An 18,110-nucleotide genomic window follows, 5' to 3' on the forward strand; every position below is an offset into this window, starting at 1 on the left:
TGTGTGTGTGTGTTTAGGAGTTTGTGTGTGTGTGTTTAGGAGTTCGTGTGTGTGTGTGTTTAGGAGTTTGTGTGTGTGTGTTTAGGAGTTTGTGTGTGTGTGTTTAGGAGTTCGTGTGTGTGTGTTTTGGAGTTTGTGTGTGTGTTTAGGAGTTTGTGTGTGTGTTTACGAGTTTGTGGGTGTGTGTTTAGGAGTTTGTGTGTGTGTGGTTAGGAGTTTGTGTGTGTGTGTTAAGGAGTTCGTGTGTGTGTGTTTAGGAGTTTGTGTGTGTGTGTTTAGGAGTTTGTATGTGTGTGTTTATAAGTTTATGTGTGTGTCTCGGAGTTTGTGTACAGGAGAGTTTGTGTGTATGGTTTGAATTATAATGACAGTGAGTGTGTATGAGTTTGTGCGTGTATAAAAGGTTCACATTGTGCACGTTTTTCTATTGTTCTTATGTATCGATTTAAAGCTTTCGTGACTGCAAGGATTCATCTTCTTTGGTTCTTTCGGTAAAGTCACGTAGAATGAGAATAAAATAATAAATTGATAAAATAAAATAACACAATAAAATTATCACGACGTTTCGGCCACAACACAAGCGACTTCATCAGGTGAAGGGACGAGACTGTCAGCGTTGTCCTCCAGACAGTCTCGTCCCTTCACCTGATGAAGGCCGCTTGTGTTGTGGCCGAAACGTCGTGAGAATTTTATTGTTATTTTATTTTATCAATTTATTATTGTATTCTCATTCTACGTGACTTTACCGAAATAACCAAAGAAGATGTTCTTATGTACTTGTATGTCTTTGGCTCTTGTTATTTGTTATAAGTGACTTGAATTGTCCTGATTTCTTTTACTGTTTTTATTGAAATTATTTATTGCCATGTTAATTGTTTTATTGTAATGTGTCTTAATTCTAATTGATATCGATATATAAAGCTAAGGATGTGTGCAACAATTCATCTGGCTTCCAATAAATTATATTGTTACTCTATCAAGGATTAGATCGTTTGATTAATTGAGTGGTGTCGGAAAAAAACCTAGAAATTGACATTTGTGGCTTTAGATAAATCTTTGACGGAAAAATATAAGTAAAAAAAATGCGTGAATGTTTAACTAAGATTTGCTAGATCGGCGTATGTTATGCCGGGTACAGCTAGTTTATTATATTTCCTTTTTGTTATTAATGTTTAGTTAATTGGTTTTGTAATTTTCTATCATCGTTATTATGAAAGTTAATTGTACCTGTAATGAAATTTGTTTTGTTATAACAATTATTGTTATATCATGACTGTCACTGAAACGTGTTGTAATGGTTATTATTGTTTATTATTGGTGTTGTTGATAATGTTGTTATTGGTGTTGTTTATATTATTATTGGTGTTGTTTATATTATTATTGGTGTTGTTGATATTATTGGTGTTGTTGATAATGTTGTTATTGGTGTTGTTGATAATGTTGTTATTGGTGTTATTATTATTGGTGTTGTTTATATTGTTATCGATGTTGTTGATGTTGTTATTGGTGTTGATATTATTGGTATTGTTTATATTGTTATTATCGATGTTGATATTGTTGTTATTATTGATGTTGACACTTTTGTTATTATTGATGTTAATATTATTGGTGTTGTTTATGTTGTTGGTGATACTTTTGTTATTATTATTGGTGTTAATATTATTGGTGTTGTTTATGTTGTTATTATCTTTGTTGTTGATATTGTTGTTGATACTTTTGTTAATATTATTGGTGTTGTTTATATTATTATTGTGGCTCCTACTCTGGGCCGGGTGGCGGGGTCACGTGACGCCCCATTCGTTCATACCGGGGCCGCGCGGTTTCGCGCTCCGCTCGCTCACCGAGACCGCAACACACAAACCCACACACACACACAAATAAACACAACAGACACATACAACAACAAAACACACACACACACAAACCTCACCAGGTACACAACGCACAACACCCCCGGGCTCTCACGCGCGGCGGAGCAGAGAACATGACGCGCAGGAAGGTAAGGCGATTTGTTGGGCCTGGCCTCCTGCTTCGGTAGCAGCAACAACAATAACAACAATTAAACGGCAAAGGCAGCATTGCTCTTGTACACGCCGTGAGTGATGTAGGAGAGTAGCACTGCTCCTCGGACCCTCGTTGGGCAATTGGGACCGTCGCGGTGGCTGTTCTACATAAGAAAAGGCGAAGTAGGCCGCAGGAAAGCCTCGATCTTCCCTGGCGTTCCGGCCGCCCGAGCCGCGCCTCACCCGGCAGGGCGGCTATGCGAACACGGCGCCTCGCTCCGTATTGTTATAATGTAATTGTATAAAATAGCATTGTTATTTTCTGACCGCTGTTACGAGCGGTTGATTTTTTTTCTTTTTTAACTTTTTTTTTACTTACACGAGCTTTGCTGTAGCAAATGCTGTTTCGTTGATACTGTGTTTTGTTTTATTTTCACGAGACGTGAGGGGAAAGGAAAAAAACACAAAAACAAAAGCACGAACCCGCAGGGACAGGAGGGCACCCCGAGAGGGCAAGGCAGCAGGGAGATTGACCGCCAGGGAGAGCGGGGACACAGGGCATTGGGTGGGTTGTGTGTGGGGAGTATTGGGACAGCAGACACTGTGTGGGCGATGCATCGCTGACTTAATATGCTGCCATGCTTCCGTAATGGGCAAGAAGGGCAGTGTAGCATAAAGCAAACATACATTGCCATGCAACTTGTACGTGCCCACGTCTTTTGATCCCCGCCTTCCATCAACTCGCACATTGATCTTCGTGATGAAGTATGGTCATATGAACCCCGCCAGCCAGCCCGCCAGCCACACACCCGCACGGCGTTCGGTAGAGCCCTCGTCGAGCAGTGTTTACATTTGCATGTGCGCAAGGTGGCGGTGGTGGTGGTGGCTGGACGGGCAGCAGCAGCAGCAGTGGTTAGAAAAGTTGGGGTGGTGATGCGTGGCTTCGGGCCTTCAATGTCCGAGGAGAAACAAATGAGGCTTGCTTTATATTCGCTTACTGTACTCGGGCGGAGAGAGACAATGGCAACCCGGTGCCGCCTTGCGTGCCGCGTGCCAGCTTTGTGGAATGCCACCTGTCGCATGTTCTTCACGGCTCGGCGCCGAAGTGCAAACACGTGTGTTGTTAGCGCTCGGCACGTGTGTGGTGTTAGCGCTCGGCACGTGTTGTTAGCGCTCGGCACGTGTGTGTTGTTAGCGCTCGGCACGTGTGTGTTAGCGCTCGGCACGTGTGTTGTTAGCGCTCGGCACGTGCGTTGTTAGCGCTCGGCACGTGTGTTAGCGCTCGGCACGTGCGTTGTTAGCGCTCGGCACGTGTTGTTAGCGCTCGGCACGTGTTGTTAGCGCTCGGCACGTGTTAGCGCTCGGCACGTGTGTGTTAGCGCTCGACACGTGTGTTGTTAGCGCTCGGCACGTGTGTTGTTAGCGCTCGGCACGTGTGGTTAGCGCTCGACACGTGTGTGTTAGCGCTCGACACGTGTGTGTTAGCGCTCGACACGTGTGTGTTAGCGCTCGACACGTGTGTGTTAGCGCTCGGCACGTGCGTTGTTAGCGCTCGGCACGTGTGTGTGTTAGCGCTCGGCACGTGTTGTTAGCGCTCGGCACGTGCGTTGTTAGCGCTCGGTACGTGCGTTGTTAGCGCTCGGCACGTGTTGTTAGCGCTCGGCACGTGTTGTTAGCGCTCGGCACGTGTGATTGACACTCGGGGCGCGCGTGCCTCCTTGTACTTCGTATTTACACCACTGTACCCGAACGCCTACTGTACTTCGCATTTACACCACAATGTAACTGTCCGTCTCCCAATTGGTTTGTTTCGTTGGTGTGACCCCAATGTAATCACCCCACGCATTAATCATTCGCAGCGCCTGGGTGTTAAGGACTCTTAACCGTCCCAGTAAAAAGCATGCAGGCGATGTTTTTTTTGTGTGTGCGCGCCCAACCTTGCGGTTGCCTCGTGTTGTTGTTTTTGTAGGTCGTTTGAAGTGTTTTTTTTAACTGGTTCCCACACGCCCAGGCTTCGAGGTTACAAAGGCGTTGTCTTGCGCCGCCTGGTGGTGAAATTGGCGATTTGAGGCTGCACGTGATGTGTAACCTTGTCACGTTGTTGGGCACCTCTTAATTAAGCAACACACTCAAGTTAAATAAAAAAAATATTGATTGCGAATAAAAAAGGCATGGGCAGGATGATGGTTGCTCGTCGAGAACAACAACAGTGTAGCAGCCATGGGGAGCCGTCCGAGAGCTCATCCATCACAGAGATGGATGGATTCTGATATCAGCTCATGATGCAGGTGCTCGATGGATTGTTGTACCGCAACACTTTGAGAGATGTTCAAACTTGTGGAAACTTAATCAGGTATTGCCTAGATCATGGCTGATGATGACGAATCGTTGCATGGTAATCAACACTTGCCAGCCGCTGAGCACTCACGGAATAGGTTTGGAAAGTAAGAGTGACTTCACTCATGCTGTCCCGTCTCATTTTTGTGTAAATGACCCGTGGCTTCTTGGTGCACCGCAGCGCTCGGGGGAGCACACGGTGGAGGAGCTGGAGTCGGCGGTGGAGCAAGGCACCTGGGAGAGTGACTTGCAGCCCCGGCGCACCTCCGCCCGTCTCACCCGCGCCGCCTCCATGCATGCAGACATCATCTTCCACTGCGGTACGGGAGGAGGGAGCAACTTTCGCGAACACGAGCAGTGAAACTGCAGGCACAGTCATTAAGTTAACCTCGTGTGACCATACGCTCAGTTGTAGCACTCTTACTACATCCGTTAAAGTAGTAGTAATAGGTTTTTACCCTTTTATCTGGCACCAAAACTGACACCTTTATACAAGGGATCATGTTTGCAATAACCACAACACAAGCAGTCAAAATGCAAGCAAAAAGAGACAAATCTGATAACGATATGCACTGTCCTTGAAATTGATTGGTCCACACCCGAGACGGCTTTTCTTAGAGCCTAGTCTCCACTGGTGTTGGACCAGATGACGCCAAAAGGCGGACAACTCAAAAACAGCGCACTATCAGAGTATTGAGAGCTCGGGGTAAGCATTTACACTATGAGACCTTTGCCAGCAACAAGATATAGTAATAGGTTTTTACCCTTTTAGCTGGCACAAAAACTGACACCTTTATACAAGGGATCATGTTTGCAATAACCACAACACAAGCAGTCAAATCAATCCAATGAAATGAGAGCGGCAAATACAATTCAGAGAAAATTATTGTGGTTAATTTCTTCAATGAGTTACATTTGCATTATCAGACGTATATGTAGTCAGGTATGAATGACCCTATTGAAGATAGACAACGAATAAACCACATAGTCCTTATTTATGAAATACATACCTATGCTTGTTTCTCATGAGTTTCAAGTTGCGTTCCTTAAAAAAAGAGCAGTGTCATTGTAACGCTGTGATATTCATTTGCACGTATTTCCATTGTGAACAAATGTATCTGCTTTTACAATTACATACCCATATTGTAGATTCAAGCAATACAACTTTCACTTATTTGCTATTGGATTAAGGTCATGTTGGTGCAAGTGATTGAATAAGTGTTAAGAGTAAATGTTATTGTGTTTAAAGCAGAAGACTCTGCATACACGACACGGCGCTCAGTCCGCACCCAGCAGAATGGCACTCCTAAAAAATACCCTTTGAGAGGGACGCGCTCACTCTCTGAGTCAGATCTGCCTGCAGAGCCCCCTCCAGGTAAGAAATGTTTGTATGGCACTATACCGCATCTATTAGGTATATAAGGTTTCACCTTACTATTCCCAATTTGATGAGTTGTCACAATGTGGTTATCGTTGGATTCAATAATTGATCATTTGTTTGAGTGTTTTAATTGTCGTTCTCATTTGCTGTGTCTTGTTTATTCCATCAGTCCAAAGAAAGCATTTGTCTATAATTTTCATGAATTTGAAATCCAATGATAGTGAAATTCCTCTTAGCTGTAGCAACATGAGGAGGCACTGTTTGTGGATTTACAGCTTGTGTAGTACAAATTCCGCGTTAAGGCACAGCCAGAAACTGAGGCTGCGCACAGAGGGAGATCGCGCGAGATTGTGCAATCATCGGTGGAAACAATTTCATTATCCTCAACACCATCATCATCAAAATCATCAATCCATCATTAAACCACTTCAGCAGGTCATAGAGATAATAGATCCCGCAGATCATAGATTATGGCCGTGGATAATATTAGTCGCACATTATAAAATCGAGGATAAGAGGCGCTCCGATCTATTAAATTCACACAATTCAATCCACGTACCATGAGCGCAAGAATCAATTTTAGTCGATAAATTGATATGTGACTTCCACATGTTGTGTTTTTGTTAGACTATGCATTACATTTCTAAATGCTAGACAAGCAGCTGTAATGCGTTGCACGTGCACAGAATTGAAAACTCCCGTGGAGAGGGAGCAAACGCCTCCGCACACACCAGAGGAGATCGCTGGCCTCTCCGAGTCGGAGGTGGAGGCAGCGAGTCCTGGCCAGGACTTTGCAGACCGAGGCACGCCGTACCACGAGCTCACCGGCCATCTCACCAACCGGCCCAAGCGCAGGCGATACCACGAGAGCTACAACTTCAACTCCAAGTGTCCCACCCCGGGATGCGACTCCCTCGGTGAGGGTGTATTGAAGCTCAGCTGTACTTGCCATTGATTAGCCCTACGAGTGTAACAATTTGCACCCCACGCAATTCAATGAATTGTCATAATTCAGTCATCATTCGATTCAAGAATCTTTTTTTTAATGGAGGCAATTTCAGCAGCTTCTATTGTTTGGAGCGGTTGCTTAAATTCATTAGTAACATATAAAATCCTTGATTATAATTAAATAATTATCCCAAATGCATGTGTCATGAGCTTTATATAAATCGATGAATAGATCATTATCTTGCTCGAAAGGTTTTATTGTGATTCTAAAAGCATTAGCATGTGAGAGCAGTGTTTGCGGAGATAAGTATGATAGGTTATAATTAAAGACTACGTGGCATTGTGTTTGCTTTAGGTCACCTCACAGGGAAACATGAGCGACACTTCTCCATTTCAGGGTGTCCCCTGTACCACAACCTCTCTGCCGAAGAGTGCAAGGTGAGAACACGGGTCACATGTACCGGCTTTGCCCATTTTGCCACTTTACTGTTTAAACATTGTTTTCCGTAAGCAGAGTCTCAGTAGCATAAACGTTAAAACTATAAGATTTAAATGACATCAATGTGAAAAAAATAAGCAAACGTAAATTACAGCAAAAGGAACGTAACATTTATTCTGAGTAACTTAATAAGTTATATTGTAAAGGTCAATAATAGGGTTACACCCAGAAGGCTGGGTTTTGATTCTTGAAATGCCTTGATTCATGTAATGAAACTTGAACATGAAAGCAGATTTGAGCACATGCCTTGAACTCAGTATGACGATGTGAATCTCTCGCCTGCATTTTAACATGGGCTTAAGTACAACATTGCTCCGCTTCTTCGCACTTTTACCCCAACCCCATCCTAATATCTCAGGATTTAAGAGTACCTCTGATTGATTTTTACGTTGTGTGTAGTTGAGGGCTCAGCAACGTGAAAAGCAGGAGAGAACTCTAGCACACAAGCAACTGGAAAACAACCGCCACTTCACGAGGCAGCAGGTTAGCGGCCTTTTTAATCCAAACAATGAACACAGGCAACTACTAGCGGCTTTGGTTCTCAGGACCAGGGCAGTCTATACTGCTTGTGGTTGCTGTTGTAATTTATGACATGCTCACAAAGTAGTTCAAAAATTTAGATTTTATTTACTGACCTATTTGCCAAACCAACTTATTCTCATGTTTACCTAACATTCTACCTCTGATTTGCTTTTACGTTCTTCAACACTGTTGGTACAAGTTAATGCCCTTAATATAAGGCAATTGCTGGTTATAATTCTTAAGTCGAAATGTTTGCTAATAAGGTGGTGCAATGCATGTATTTAGGCCTGTGTTTCCCGCACGTGTGAATGTGCTGAAGGTGTCAGGCCCCAGTGAGGGCGTGATGTGCGTAAGGTCGTTGTTAGCGTCAGGTGTTGACCGATTTGGTGTTGTGCTGTGTAGGCATCGCCAAGCAAGCAGCAGCGCTTCAAGGAGAAAGTAGTTGAACTGCGCAAGCGTCGCTCAATTCCTCCGGCTGAGCAGAAGGAGAAAATAGTGGTAGGTATAGAATAGTGTTTGGTGTTGCTCCAAGTTGGGTTTAAACTTATCTTGTTGTGCTTGTGTATAGTAATAATTTGATCCCTGTGAGCACAATTTGTCGTGGGTTATTGGGTAAAAAATGCATGCAAGTAGTGTTTCAGTAACACGATTGAGTTGGATAATAGTATTGTAACAAACTGGGGTCTTTTCAGGAAAATCCACGAAGTCAAGAAAATAGCCGAGAACCCCTTTTGCAGGGCCTCACCTCGGACTACGACCTGGAACTGTTCCGCAAGGCCCAAGCACGGGCGTCGGATGACTTGGTACTGCACCACCTGACATTGGCACACCCAACCCCAGCACAGCCTGCTACACTTGTGCTGGGCCACTGTCTGTTTGCACGCCCTTTTCATTCGAGCCATGCATGGGAAACTGTGGCAGGGAAATGCCTCAAATGTGAATCCATAGTGCACGACTTGACCTGTGAAGGGAGTCTCTAACACGACTGGTAATCTCACCTTTCTCACGAAGAAACTGCTTGAGATTTCATAATAGATTTTTCAATAATATTAATGGTAGTGATGATCAAGTTCAATGCAATTCTATTGTCGATTAGAACAATAGAATTGCATTGGCTTATTTAAACAGACACACAAAGGGCCAGACTCTTTTTTTTATTGTTATGCATTTGGATATATATGTGGCAAACTGAAAGATGTACTTTTTTATTGTTGTTTGCATGCAATTTAAAAAAAAGCAAAAAAATATGAACACAAAGAAAACAGGGGACAAGTGCTTGTTTTCACCCTGCAGGGGAATGCCCTTCACAGATACAGAAACATCAGCTTGGAGTAGTATAGAAGCTAAACATATTCTCACGCTTTAAAGTTTTTTTTCCTCTTCACAGTTTTATGACGTTTGTCTTATGGGCCGTCCATAAATGACGTCACGCACCTGGGGGGGGGGGGGGGGGTCAGACACTTGTGACGACGTGTGACGAGGGAGGGGGTTGAGAAATGTGACGGCATATCAAAATGCGCAACTTTGAATAAATATAGACAACACGTTCTTCTGAATTAAATAGACTTTTTAATAAATGTTTTCTCCTACAAAATCAAGAGTGCATCGCCACATTAAATACGCACTACAATGACAATAGTTTAAAGCGATTTGAAGCATGTTTTATTATTATTTTTGGGGGGGGGGGGCAGAGCTTTGTGACGTCATATTTGAGGGGGGGGGGGTCTGACTTTTTGTGACGTCGTGTGACGAAAGGGGGGGGGGTAGTTCAAAAATCGTCCAAAATCGTGTGACGTCATTTATGGACGGCCTCTAAGTCCATCGCATTACGCTTCATTTTATTTATTTTGCAACTGCCAAGTCGTGCTTTTTTTTGATTGCCACCGTTTTGTAGATGCAATCATTAATTCCGTATGGTTTTTCCCCTTGCTATGTAATATGTTGCTTCATTTACTTTTCATTGGATACCCTTTGTGTGTGCACCCTCTGAACCAGTGGAATCTCAGCTTATGCTTACTCAGCAACCTTCACAATCCTTTCAGCATATTTATGCATTGACCTATGTCTGTTGTTAAATGCACTGTATTCTCAGATATGTATTAAATATAGTAAGATAATGAAAGTGGAGAGAATATGATTTCAGTTAAACAACTTGTTAGGGTAGCCTTCACGTAAGCGATTAATGAATGCAATTTTATTTTTTGCTGGACCATTGTGGAGTTTTCAGATTTTTCAAACATGCATAAAACATGTGTCTAGTTGATGATTTGTCAGTTTTGCAGTTAGTAATATTAGGCTAGAACTTCCTTTCTGGTTTGAAAAAACAATCCGTGGCTTGGACCATTTGGGCTCCATTTACAATATTTTCCCCATAAATAATAAACACACATGAAACAACAAAGCTTGCCGATGTGTTTATCAATGTATAAAATTCAACATGTGTTAGTTTACTTTAAGTCACTCTGTCCTCTTACACTTTGCCTCACTCCCTAACACCACTTCAGTCTTGTAGTATTAAGTGTAACTAAGAGTGGAGGTGCATTGGTTAAAATATCCTCAATTGTTGTTGTGCTGACCTTGATGACCCAGATGACTGTGCCTGTTCAGGAGAAGATGCGGCTAAAGGGTCACCTTACGGAGGGGACAAACATGATCAAGTCAATAATGTTTGGCCGCTACGAACTAGACACATGGTACCACTCGCCATACCCTGAAGAATATGCACGCCTGGGCCGGCTTTACGTGTGCGAGTTCTGCCTCAAATACATGAAGAGCCAGACCATTCTACGGAGGCACACGGTGGGTGCACGCAGCGGCGGTAGAGGCTGACTTAATGACCTTGCCAGTTCACATTTACACTTTTACAATTGCTGTGGTGGAGGTGTACTTGCACACCTTTCTAGTTATTTAATCATGGTGGCCTGTAACTTTGTGGTTGGTCTTTATGCACCATGTGATAAAGGTGAAAACCAGCATATGTATGTATCACCTTTTTTTAACGTTCATATGCATTACACGCGTTTTCCAAAGGGAGCATTATGAATGGTTGCTGTTGATTAGCCACAGATTTAAAGAATAGTCCTCAATGACTTGCATTGTCATCTTTGCTGTATTGTGCGGTGGCTGATTTTGCACTGCTAATGTTGCATGTCTGTGCTGTGCAGGAGAAGTGTGTATGGAAGCACCCCCCTGGAGATGAAATCTACAGGAAGGGAACCATTTCAGTGTTTGAGGTGGATGGCAAGAAGAATAAGGTAGCACTCCATTGCCCAACCATAGTATGGATGACCTATTAGCTACATTTATGTGCGATACAAAGTTGTGGACTTTTAAACAAGCGCAATTTTTATTGTTAACGTTTTAATTACGGTTTGAGCCCTTGGATTTTCACTGAACTTGAGAGTGGCTGTCATCCCCATGTTTTATAGATCTACTGCCAAAATTTATGTCTCCTGGCCAAGCTTTTCCTCGACCACAAGACACTCTACTATGATGTGGAGCCCTTCCTTTTCTATGTCATGACGGAGGGTGACAACACAGGCTGCCACATCATAGGATACTTTTCAAAGGTCTCGCACACACTGTGGTTGCAATCCTCTGAACTTTTGTGAAATTAAATCAATTTTTATGAGTGTTTTTGGATTTAAGATTGCATTACAAAAGTTTTTCAACGACCCTTTTTTCGTGGTATGTTTGTGAACTAAACTTGTATATGACTTTTGCCCTTCTTCAGCAACTTCATTGCACTGATTTATCTTTTTTTCAGGAAAAAAACTCGTTCTTGAACTACAATGTGTCCTGCATCCTGACAATGCCACAGTTTATGAGGCAGGGCTATGGAAAAATGTTGATTGATTTCAGTAAGTACCTTTTTAAGTTGCCTTATTCGTTACGGTAAGTCCCCGCTCTGCGCGTGTTCACACAACGCGTTTTCGCTATAACCCGGGTTTTTAATTCGGAAAACAATGAGCACAGTGCGGAACGCGAGCAGTTATACAGTAAAACCTTGGATTGCGAGTAACTTGGTCTGCGAGTGTTTTGCAAGACGAGCAAAAATTTAAAATAAATATAAATTTGATAAACGAGCGAGGTCTTGCAAGATGAGTAGTACGTATACGCTTTGTCTGCCGAGCGTCACGTGATCACAACTGATATACGAGTGCTTTGATATACGAGTGCTTTGGATTACAAACACGTTTCCGGAACGAATTATGCTCGCAATCCAAGGTTTTACTGTAACATGGTTTCTGAGCGGTCGACGTTGAACTGCTTTCTTGAGCTGCGCAGCTGAGGGATATGATACAGTACGCGGAATGATACAGTACACAGCATACTTTAATCTCTGTTTTTTGTCCCACCATGGGATAACTGCAGGGTGATGTTATTGTGCAAATGTGATTCAAATTTGACATTTTTAATTGATGTATGCCCTTTAATGTATATGCAGTAATTACTCGCGCAACACATTTTCGTGTAACGCGGCACTTTTCAGGAACACATCTATCTCGTTAAACGATGAATTGGTATGTTCGTTTTTTGGTCAATTTAGTGTTCAGTGTAATATTCTTAGCACCTACGTTTAACGTTGTCACCTCTGTTCCGGGTTCCGTCATGAAGAAGTTTAGTTCAGTGGTAGTTCCCCAGCTGAGTACTGTGTGGTGGTGGTTGCTGTGCAGGCTATCTGTTGTCCAAGGAGGAGAATAAGATCGGTTCACCTGAGAGGCCCCTTTCCGACTTGGGCCTCATCAGTTATCGAAGCTACTGGAAGGAGGTGCTGCTGCGATATCTCCACGCTTTCCAGGGCAAGGAGATCTCAATTAAAGGTGTGCCTGCTGCCACTTGTGCACATTTGCAGCAGTGCTTTTGCCGGTCGTGGTTGGGCCCGCACTTTAGGCTCTGTCGCTCGCTGCCCTGGACAAGACAACGCATGGTTACACACATCTCTGCTGTAAAATCTAATAATTTACATGTTGCAAGGCTGATGGGATGTTGACTACGAACTTATAATATGACATAATGGCTGACCGTTGACTCAATCAACATCGGATGAGTTGAAATGTCTAGCTTTATTGTACTCTGTGATGAGAAACCTTTTTCATGTTAAATCTTGACTTAAAGCTTTCGTGACTGCAGGAATTCATATTTTTTGGGTCTTTCGGTAAAGTCGAATAGTTAGGTTCAAATTAAAACAAATAAAATAAACAAAAAAGCGATCGTCATCAGGAGGATGACGATTGCTTGTGTTGTGATCGAAACGTCGTAATTTTTTGTTTATTTAATTTTTCTTAATTTGAACCTATCTACGTGACTTTACCAAAATAACCAAATAATTATTTTTCATGTTGTTTCACGCTCACTTAATTTTACCTTATTGACCCCGTTGTCTGTTCATGCATGATATAGATTGTCTTTTGCATTTGTATTTTAATATTTCACTCAAGATTTTGTTAACGCTGTTTATATACACGTGTGCACATTTTTTTCCGCTCCAGAAATTAGCCAGGACACGGCAGTGAACCCCGTGGACATTGTGAACACGTTACAAGCCCTGCAGATGCTCAAGTACTGGAAAGGAAAGCATCTTGTGCTCAAAAGACAGGTGCATGCCTTCAGCAGCCACTGGAAACTGCTGGCAGTTTCACGCATACACTGAATCCTCCTTGGGAAAGTTTAATGTTTGGATCTTCTTCAGATTTCCGATGCAGTTTTTTTTGGGTTGGACCAAGCGTTCAGCGTATGCTCGACGTCGCGCCCCACTTGTTGGGCGCTTCTTCAGGAACCAAATGGAAGCAAAAAATGTCGACATCAATGCCAAGCAACGATGCACGGCTGCAGCACAACTGGCGAAGCATGCGGAGCACGCGCGGCTTTTGTTCGTTACATTTTGCAGGTTTTCAGGAGAGAGAAAAAAAAAACCTATCGTGCTGCGAATACAAATAGAACCAAAAAAAAAAACCAGATGGGTGGAACCATGAGTTTGTTACTGTGAATGCCATTACATCTTCACGTACATGAACAACAGTGTATCTTAACAAGCAAGTTGAGGCTCGATTTAAATGCCCTTCCTAACTGGGAATTTGCTTAGCAATTTTGCTGCCAGTTTTTTTTCTTGAAGTTTTTGAGGTTCATTGAAATGTAGGATTGAAGAGTAACATACGAATCGGTTTAAAGCAACGGAGTTGTTGTTGGCTAATGAAGCAGAGAGAGTTTGCACGTACATTTTTTTTTATTCATAAAATGCATTTTGTTGTTTTTGTTGCAGGATGTCATTGATGACTTTTTGGAAAAAGAAGCCTCAAAACCAGTCTCAAACAAAGTAATCGACCCTGCAAGTCTAAAATGGACACCTTCAAAGTGCAGCTAATTTATGTTTTTTTACGCCAATGCATTGTAGTTTGAAATTCTTTTACTTAGTTTTTAGTGGTGAGCATTTCAGATTGGTTTCTTAACAAGCATTCTTTTTTTACGCACAGTTGTATTTTTTAAGTTTAACGAATTGGTGATATGTATTCATACGGTTTGGGTAATATTGGTTGTGGTTTGTTTTAATTACATGCCTTGAAATATTTTCGTTTTTTTTGTTTACTTGAACTTATTAATGTTATTAATTTTTTTTACAAGTATCCAACATGTATTATACTGTATTCCCTTGAAAAGTTAATGGTCCTTCTACCGAGGCTTTAAAAAAATTGGTCCATTGGCAGGTTCAGTTATTACTGTACTTTCACCTCAGAGACATTAACTGTCATATAATGTTAGATGGAAACACTGACTGCATTCTGTGGATTGAAAACAGTGTTAAACTCTTGGTAAAAAATTGTCTGCAAAAAAAACTAAGACCATTTTAATTTAAACGTTATCGTGCAAAACATGTCCGAGTCAAAAAATACCTATATTTAATAGCCTTTTTCAAAGGCTAATGTGGGACATAAAACTTGCCTTAAGTCACATTAATTCTTAAACATTTTTAACCAAATTACATGTGTTATGATGATAAACCACAACTGCCAAACTTTAGAACACTGGTGTGCTGGCTGTAACATTTATTTTTTAAAATGTTTGTAAAGTTTGAAGGCTGAAATTTAGGTGTAATAAATTTCTCCAGTTTAAAAGTGATAGCTGTTATTTGCGTAATCTGGACAGAACAAAGCACATCACTCAGGCATTGCAAAGTGGTTTGGCGAATGTTGAGTTGTGTGAGCCAGTATTGATGTCTGGTGTTCGGAACTGGCATCTTTAATCTCTTGCATTAAACATTGAGTGGACAAACACATGCTGTCAAGTCCCATGCATACGTTTTATGTGGAGTAGAGAGAAAAAACGTGTAGATTTGAAGTGTACATAAGGCAGTTCCTCTGTATTTAAATTATAAGTGTATTTTTCAGGCAGCTATGAAATATTGTGGGTTGCTGTGTAGCGCTTACACAAAAATAAAATCCTCGCGTTCTTTTTTTGTCGTTGCAAAATGCAGAGAAGCAGCTGCTTTATGCATACTTCCTTGACTAACAAATCAGGACGGTGACTCACTGTCAAAATGAAATACTACTTCACAAACGCACAGACAGGAAACAATGTAACACTGCCTTCCCATGGCAGAGACAGAATGCGTTTGCCGTTAAGGATTCTACAGCTGTAAACTCGCCCAAGCATCAAAATGAGTGACCTCGACAGTAGGGCAAGCATTAAAACAGTTGCCAAGCAGGTTTTTTTCATCAGGTTTTTTTCATCAATTTTTTTTCTATGGAAAAGACCTTGTATTCAGCTGCTATATATATCCGATATATTCGCAGGTTGTACTCTGTGTTGTTTGGCATGAAATCTGAAACTTTGCTGCACGTGCTGGGAGCTTCTACAGGAACGCCTGAAGAAAAATCTTCCAGCACATGGAGCGAAGCATCGGACATCGTACCAAGCGACGCACGACACCACCTGGAAATGCATTGGAGAGTAACAAGCAACACCCTGATAAAATACACAGTCGTATTGAACTACTGTAGTTGGTTACTTTAAATATGGAACAGCTCATCACTCGTTCTGTTTTGAATATGATCCCGGGATGTGTGCCATTGTCTTACAAGGAACACTACACGTCTACCAAACCATGAGCTTCATAGCTCATCGGATTCCTCCAATCTAAATAAAGATTCTGATTGTTCGATGTGTTTTATGGTTGTATCCTGTTTAGCGTGATGTCCAAAATGCCCCACGTGCTGGGAACTTCATAAGCGTCGAACTTCATGCCGAATTAAAATCGGTACAACCTGAAAACACATTGGCGTTCTGTACAGCACAAACACGAAAACCTACGCGGAAGTCCTACCATGGATGTTTGCCATGCCCTGCACTTGTACATCACTGATTATATGATCTGCTACCTTACTGTATAAAGCAATGCCACTTGGTGAAGGAGATTAAAGGACACTTCATGACAATTGCATTGGTTTAGTTTGGAGAAATATCAACCAGTGGTCTGTTGTGATTTGTTTTGCACGCATACATATTCGGAGGGTGGAAAACTTTTTTTTATTTGCATTAACAGACATGCAAAGATTGAAAGTTTTCATAAACCATTACACTGTCGGGCGATGCAATTAAATTGGGTGACGATATAAAAGAAAAACGCCAATCACTGCTTTTGCAATGACTGCTAAAAACAGCAGCAACCTTGCTGTATTGAACCAGTGTAGACTGCGGTAAATAGTAAATGGGCTGTAATATCGGCATTACCTGATGAGACATGGCGGGTGGCTGAACAGCTGTTGCCTGCATCTGTTGCTTGTGATGCCATGGCCCCAAGGCCACCTTGTATGCCACCCAAGGGAGAATCCCTTGTGCGCCAGGCCTTGCCCAACTCGATGATAGACGAGGGACAATGTATGCCCATTTACACTGCTTTGTGCATGGAATTATGCAAAGGTGTGTTGGACTTCAGATTGTACTAAATGTGCATTGTACAATAAGAAAGTTAACCTCTATTAGAATTAACTGGACGTATGGTTTATCATCCTATGGTATGTTTTAGCTTTTTTGTTGTATAATGCTTGTTTTATTTAAATGCCATGACATAGAGCTGCATAACAACCTTATGGGTTAGCGATGATGGTGGCTGCCCAAGTCACAAAGCCGCGAGTGCTTAAAGTTTTGTGAATGTCAGAAAACGTAACAGTTTTTTTTACCCAATTTTATAGATAGGTCAATGCATGATTATGCTGGCGAACCCACATGCACACGAATCACATGACAGTAAATAACAGAGCTATGTCATGAATATTACTTTCAAGGGATTCAACATTCTTTGTTTAGGCTGTGCCTGCATTAAACTATGATTACTCCACATGCGCGACTTGGGCGCTCAGTCCTTCATTATTTTTGATTACCTGGTGACTGAATTATCCATCTGATAGTTTTCACACACTGATAGGAGGTAAGCATGGTGACACAGTGGTAAAACTTGTGCCTCAGCAAGAAGGACCTGAGTTTGATTCCCAACTTTCTGTGTGGAGTTTGTGTGGTCTCTCCTGTTGGGAAAGGGATTCTTCTCGGTTATCCAATGCTATTTACTAGTCTTTATTCTCATACAGTGCCGAGAAAATGTTTATATACATCGCATGGAAATTACTCAATTTGGATTACTGAGTAACGTAGCCACCTAATCCAAAAGCGTGGCAAGGCCTTTCGAAAAGGAGTTAAGTGAAGCCTGCATCGGTAAACAAGCACAAAAAGAAAGTGATACAGCTTGTCAATAATGATATGTATTAAGTTGTGCAGCCCATCGACATTGTAACTGTAAAGTTTAACCACAACTTGTGGTTTCCTCATACGAAGAAGTGTGGTGCTTCGCGGTGTAAAATGTCACTCGCTGTTGTTCCCCCGAATATTCGACTGCTAATGAACTTTAATGTAAATATGTTCGCTTCCAAAGCGAGTGTCGGACGGATGTTATTGATGAAGCTTTAAGTTGGAAACGCTGACGACGAATTGATTCCAAATGTAAAAGTGTTCAATTATTTCAAACATCGTACATTAAAGTATCGTTACGTGCATTCTGCATCTGGTGTCCATTATTCTGCGCGTTGTACGAGAGAAAAATCTCACAACGTTTGCTATTCTTGGCACGGAGTTAAATGTGTTCTGATGGTCCGCATGATGTACACGGGTGGCCTTTCCACTTCCCAAGAGGGGAGCAAGACAATCACGTATGCTGGCTGGCAGTAACGAAATCTCGAGATATGAAAAAGCGAATCGGTTGGTTGTTGCGTTGACAAGTCTCGATTCACTTGGGCAGCACTGTGTTACAAAGTTGCCCTTATGTGCTTCATGAATTAAACGCAATTTTTGTTTTTTATCAGATTGTCTCTTTCCCAATTCTTAACGCTGGCCAGTTGTCCCTGTGCTGAGCTGGGCAATTTTTGCTCTTGAG

General features: G+C 42.0%; 1 protein-coding gene across 6 annotated transcripts; it reads left to right on the forward strand.

Annotated features, from left to right (window-relative positions):
* Positions 1-1,762: 1,762 nt before the first annotated feature.
* Positions 1,763-17,733, forward strand: LOC116948587 (histone acetyltransferase KAT7-like). 6 transcript variants are annotated; one of them, XM_032965393.2, is made up of 15 exons: positions 1,763-1,999; positions 4,522-4,660; positions 5,590-5,715; positions 6,408-6,638; positions 7,025-7,107; positions 7,568-7,651; positions 8,093-8,188; positions 8,383-8,493; positions 10,298-10,489; positions 10,855-10,944; positions 11,119-11,259; positions 11,457-11,550; positions 12,367-12,513; positions 13,183-13,289; positions 13,953-17,733. In XM_032965393.2, the coding sequence occupies exons 1-15, from the start codon at positions 1,985-1,987 to the stop codon at positions 14,052-14,054; spliced, it is 1,758 nt and encodes a 585-aa protein (XP_032821284.2). In that variant the 5' UTR covers positions 1,763-1,984; the 3' UTR covers positions 14,055-17,733. The 6 variants fall into 6 exon arrangements, with proteins under 6 accessions (XP_032821284.2, XP_032821285.2, XP_032821286.2 ...); XM_032965390.2 differs by having other exon boundaries at positions 1,764-1,999; positions 10,280-10,489; XM_032965391.2 differs by having other exon boundaries at positions 1,764-1,999; positions 5,593-5,715; positions 10,280-10,489.
* The last annotated feature ends 377 nt before the right edge of the window (positions 17,734-18,110 follow it).

The sequence above is a fragment of the Petromyzon marinus genome, chromosome 34 (assembly GCF_048934315.1).
Source record: "Petromyzon marinus isolate PM22_M1 ecotype Great Lakes invasive population chromosome 34, UKy_Petmar_22M1.pri1.0, whole genome shotgun sequence".
In the NCBI taxonomy this organism is placed as follows: domain Eukaryota; kingdom Metazoa; phylum Chordata; class Hyperoartia; order Petromyzontiformes; family Petromyzontidae; genus Petromyzon; species Petromyzon marinus.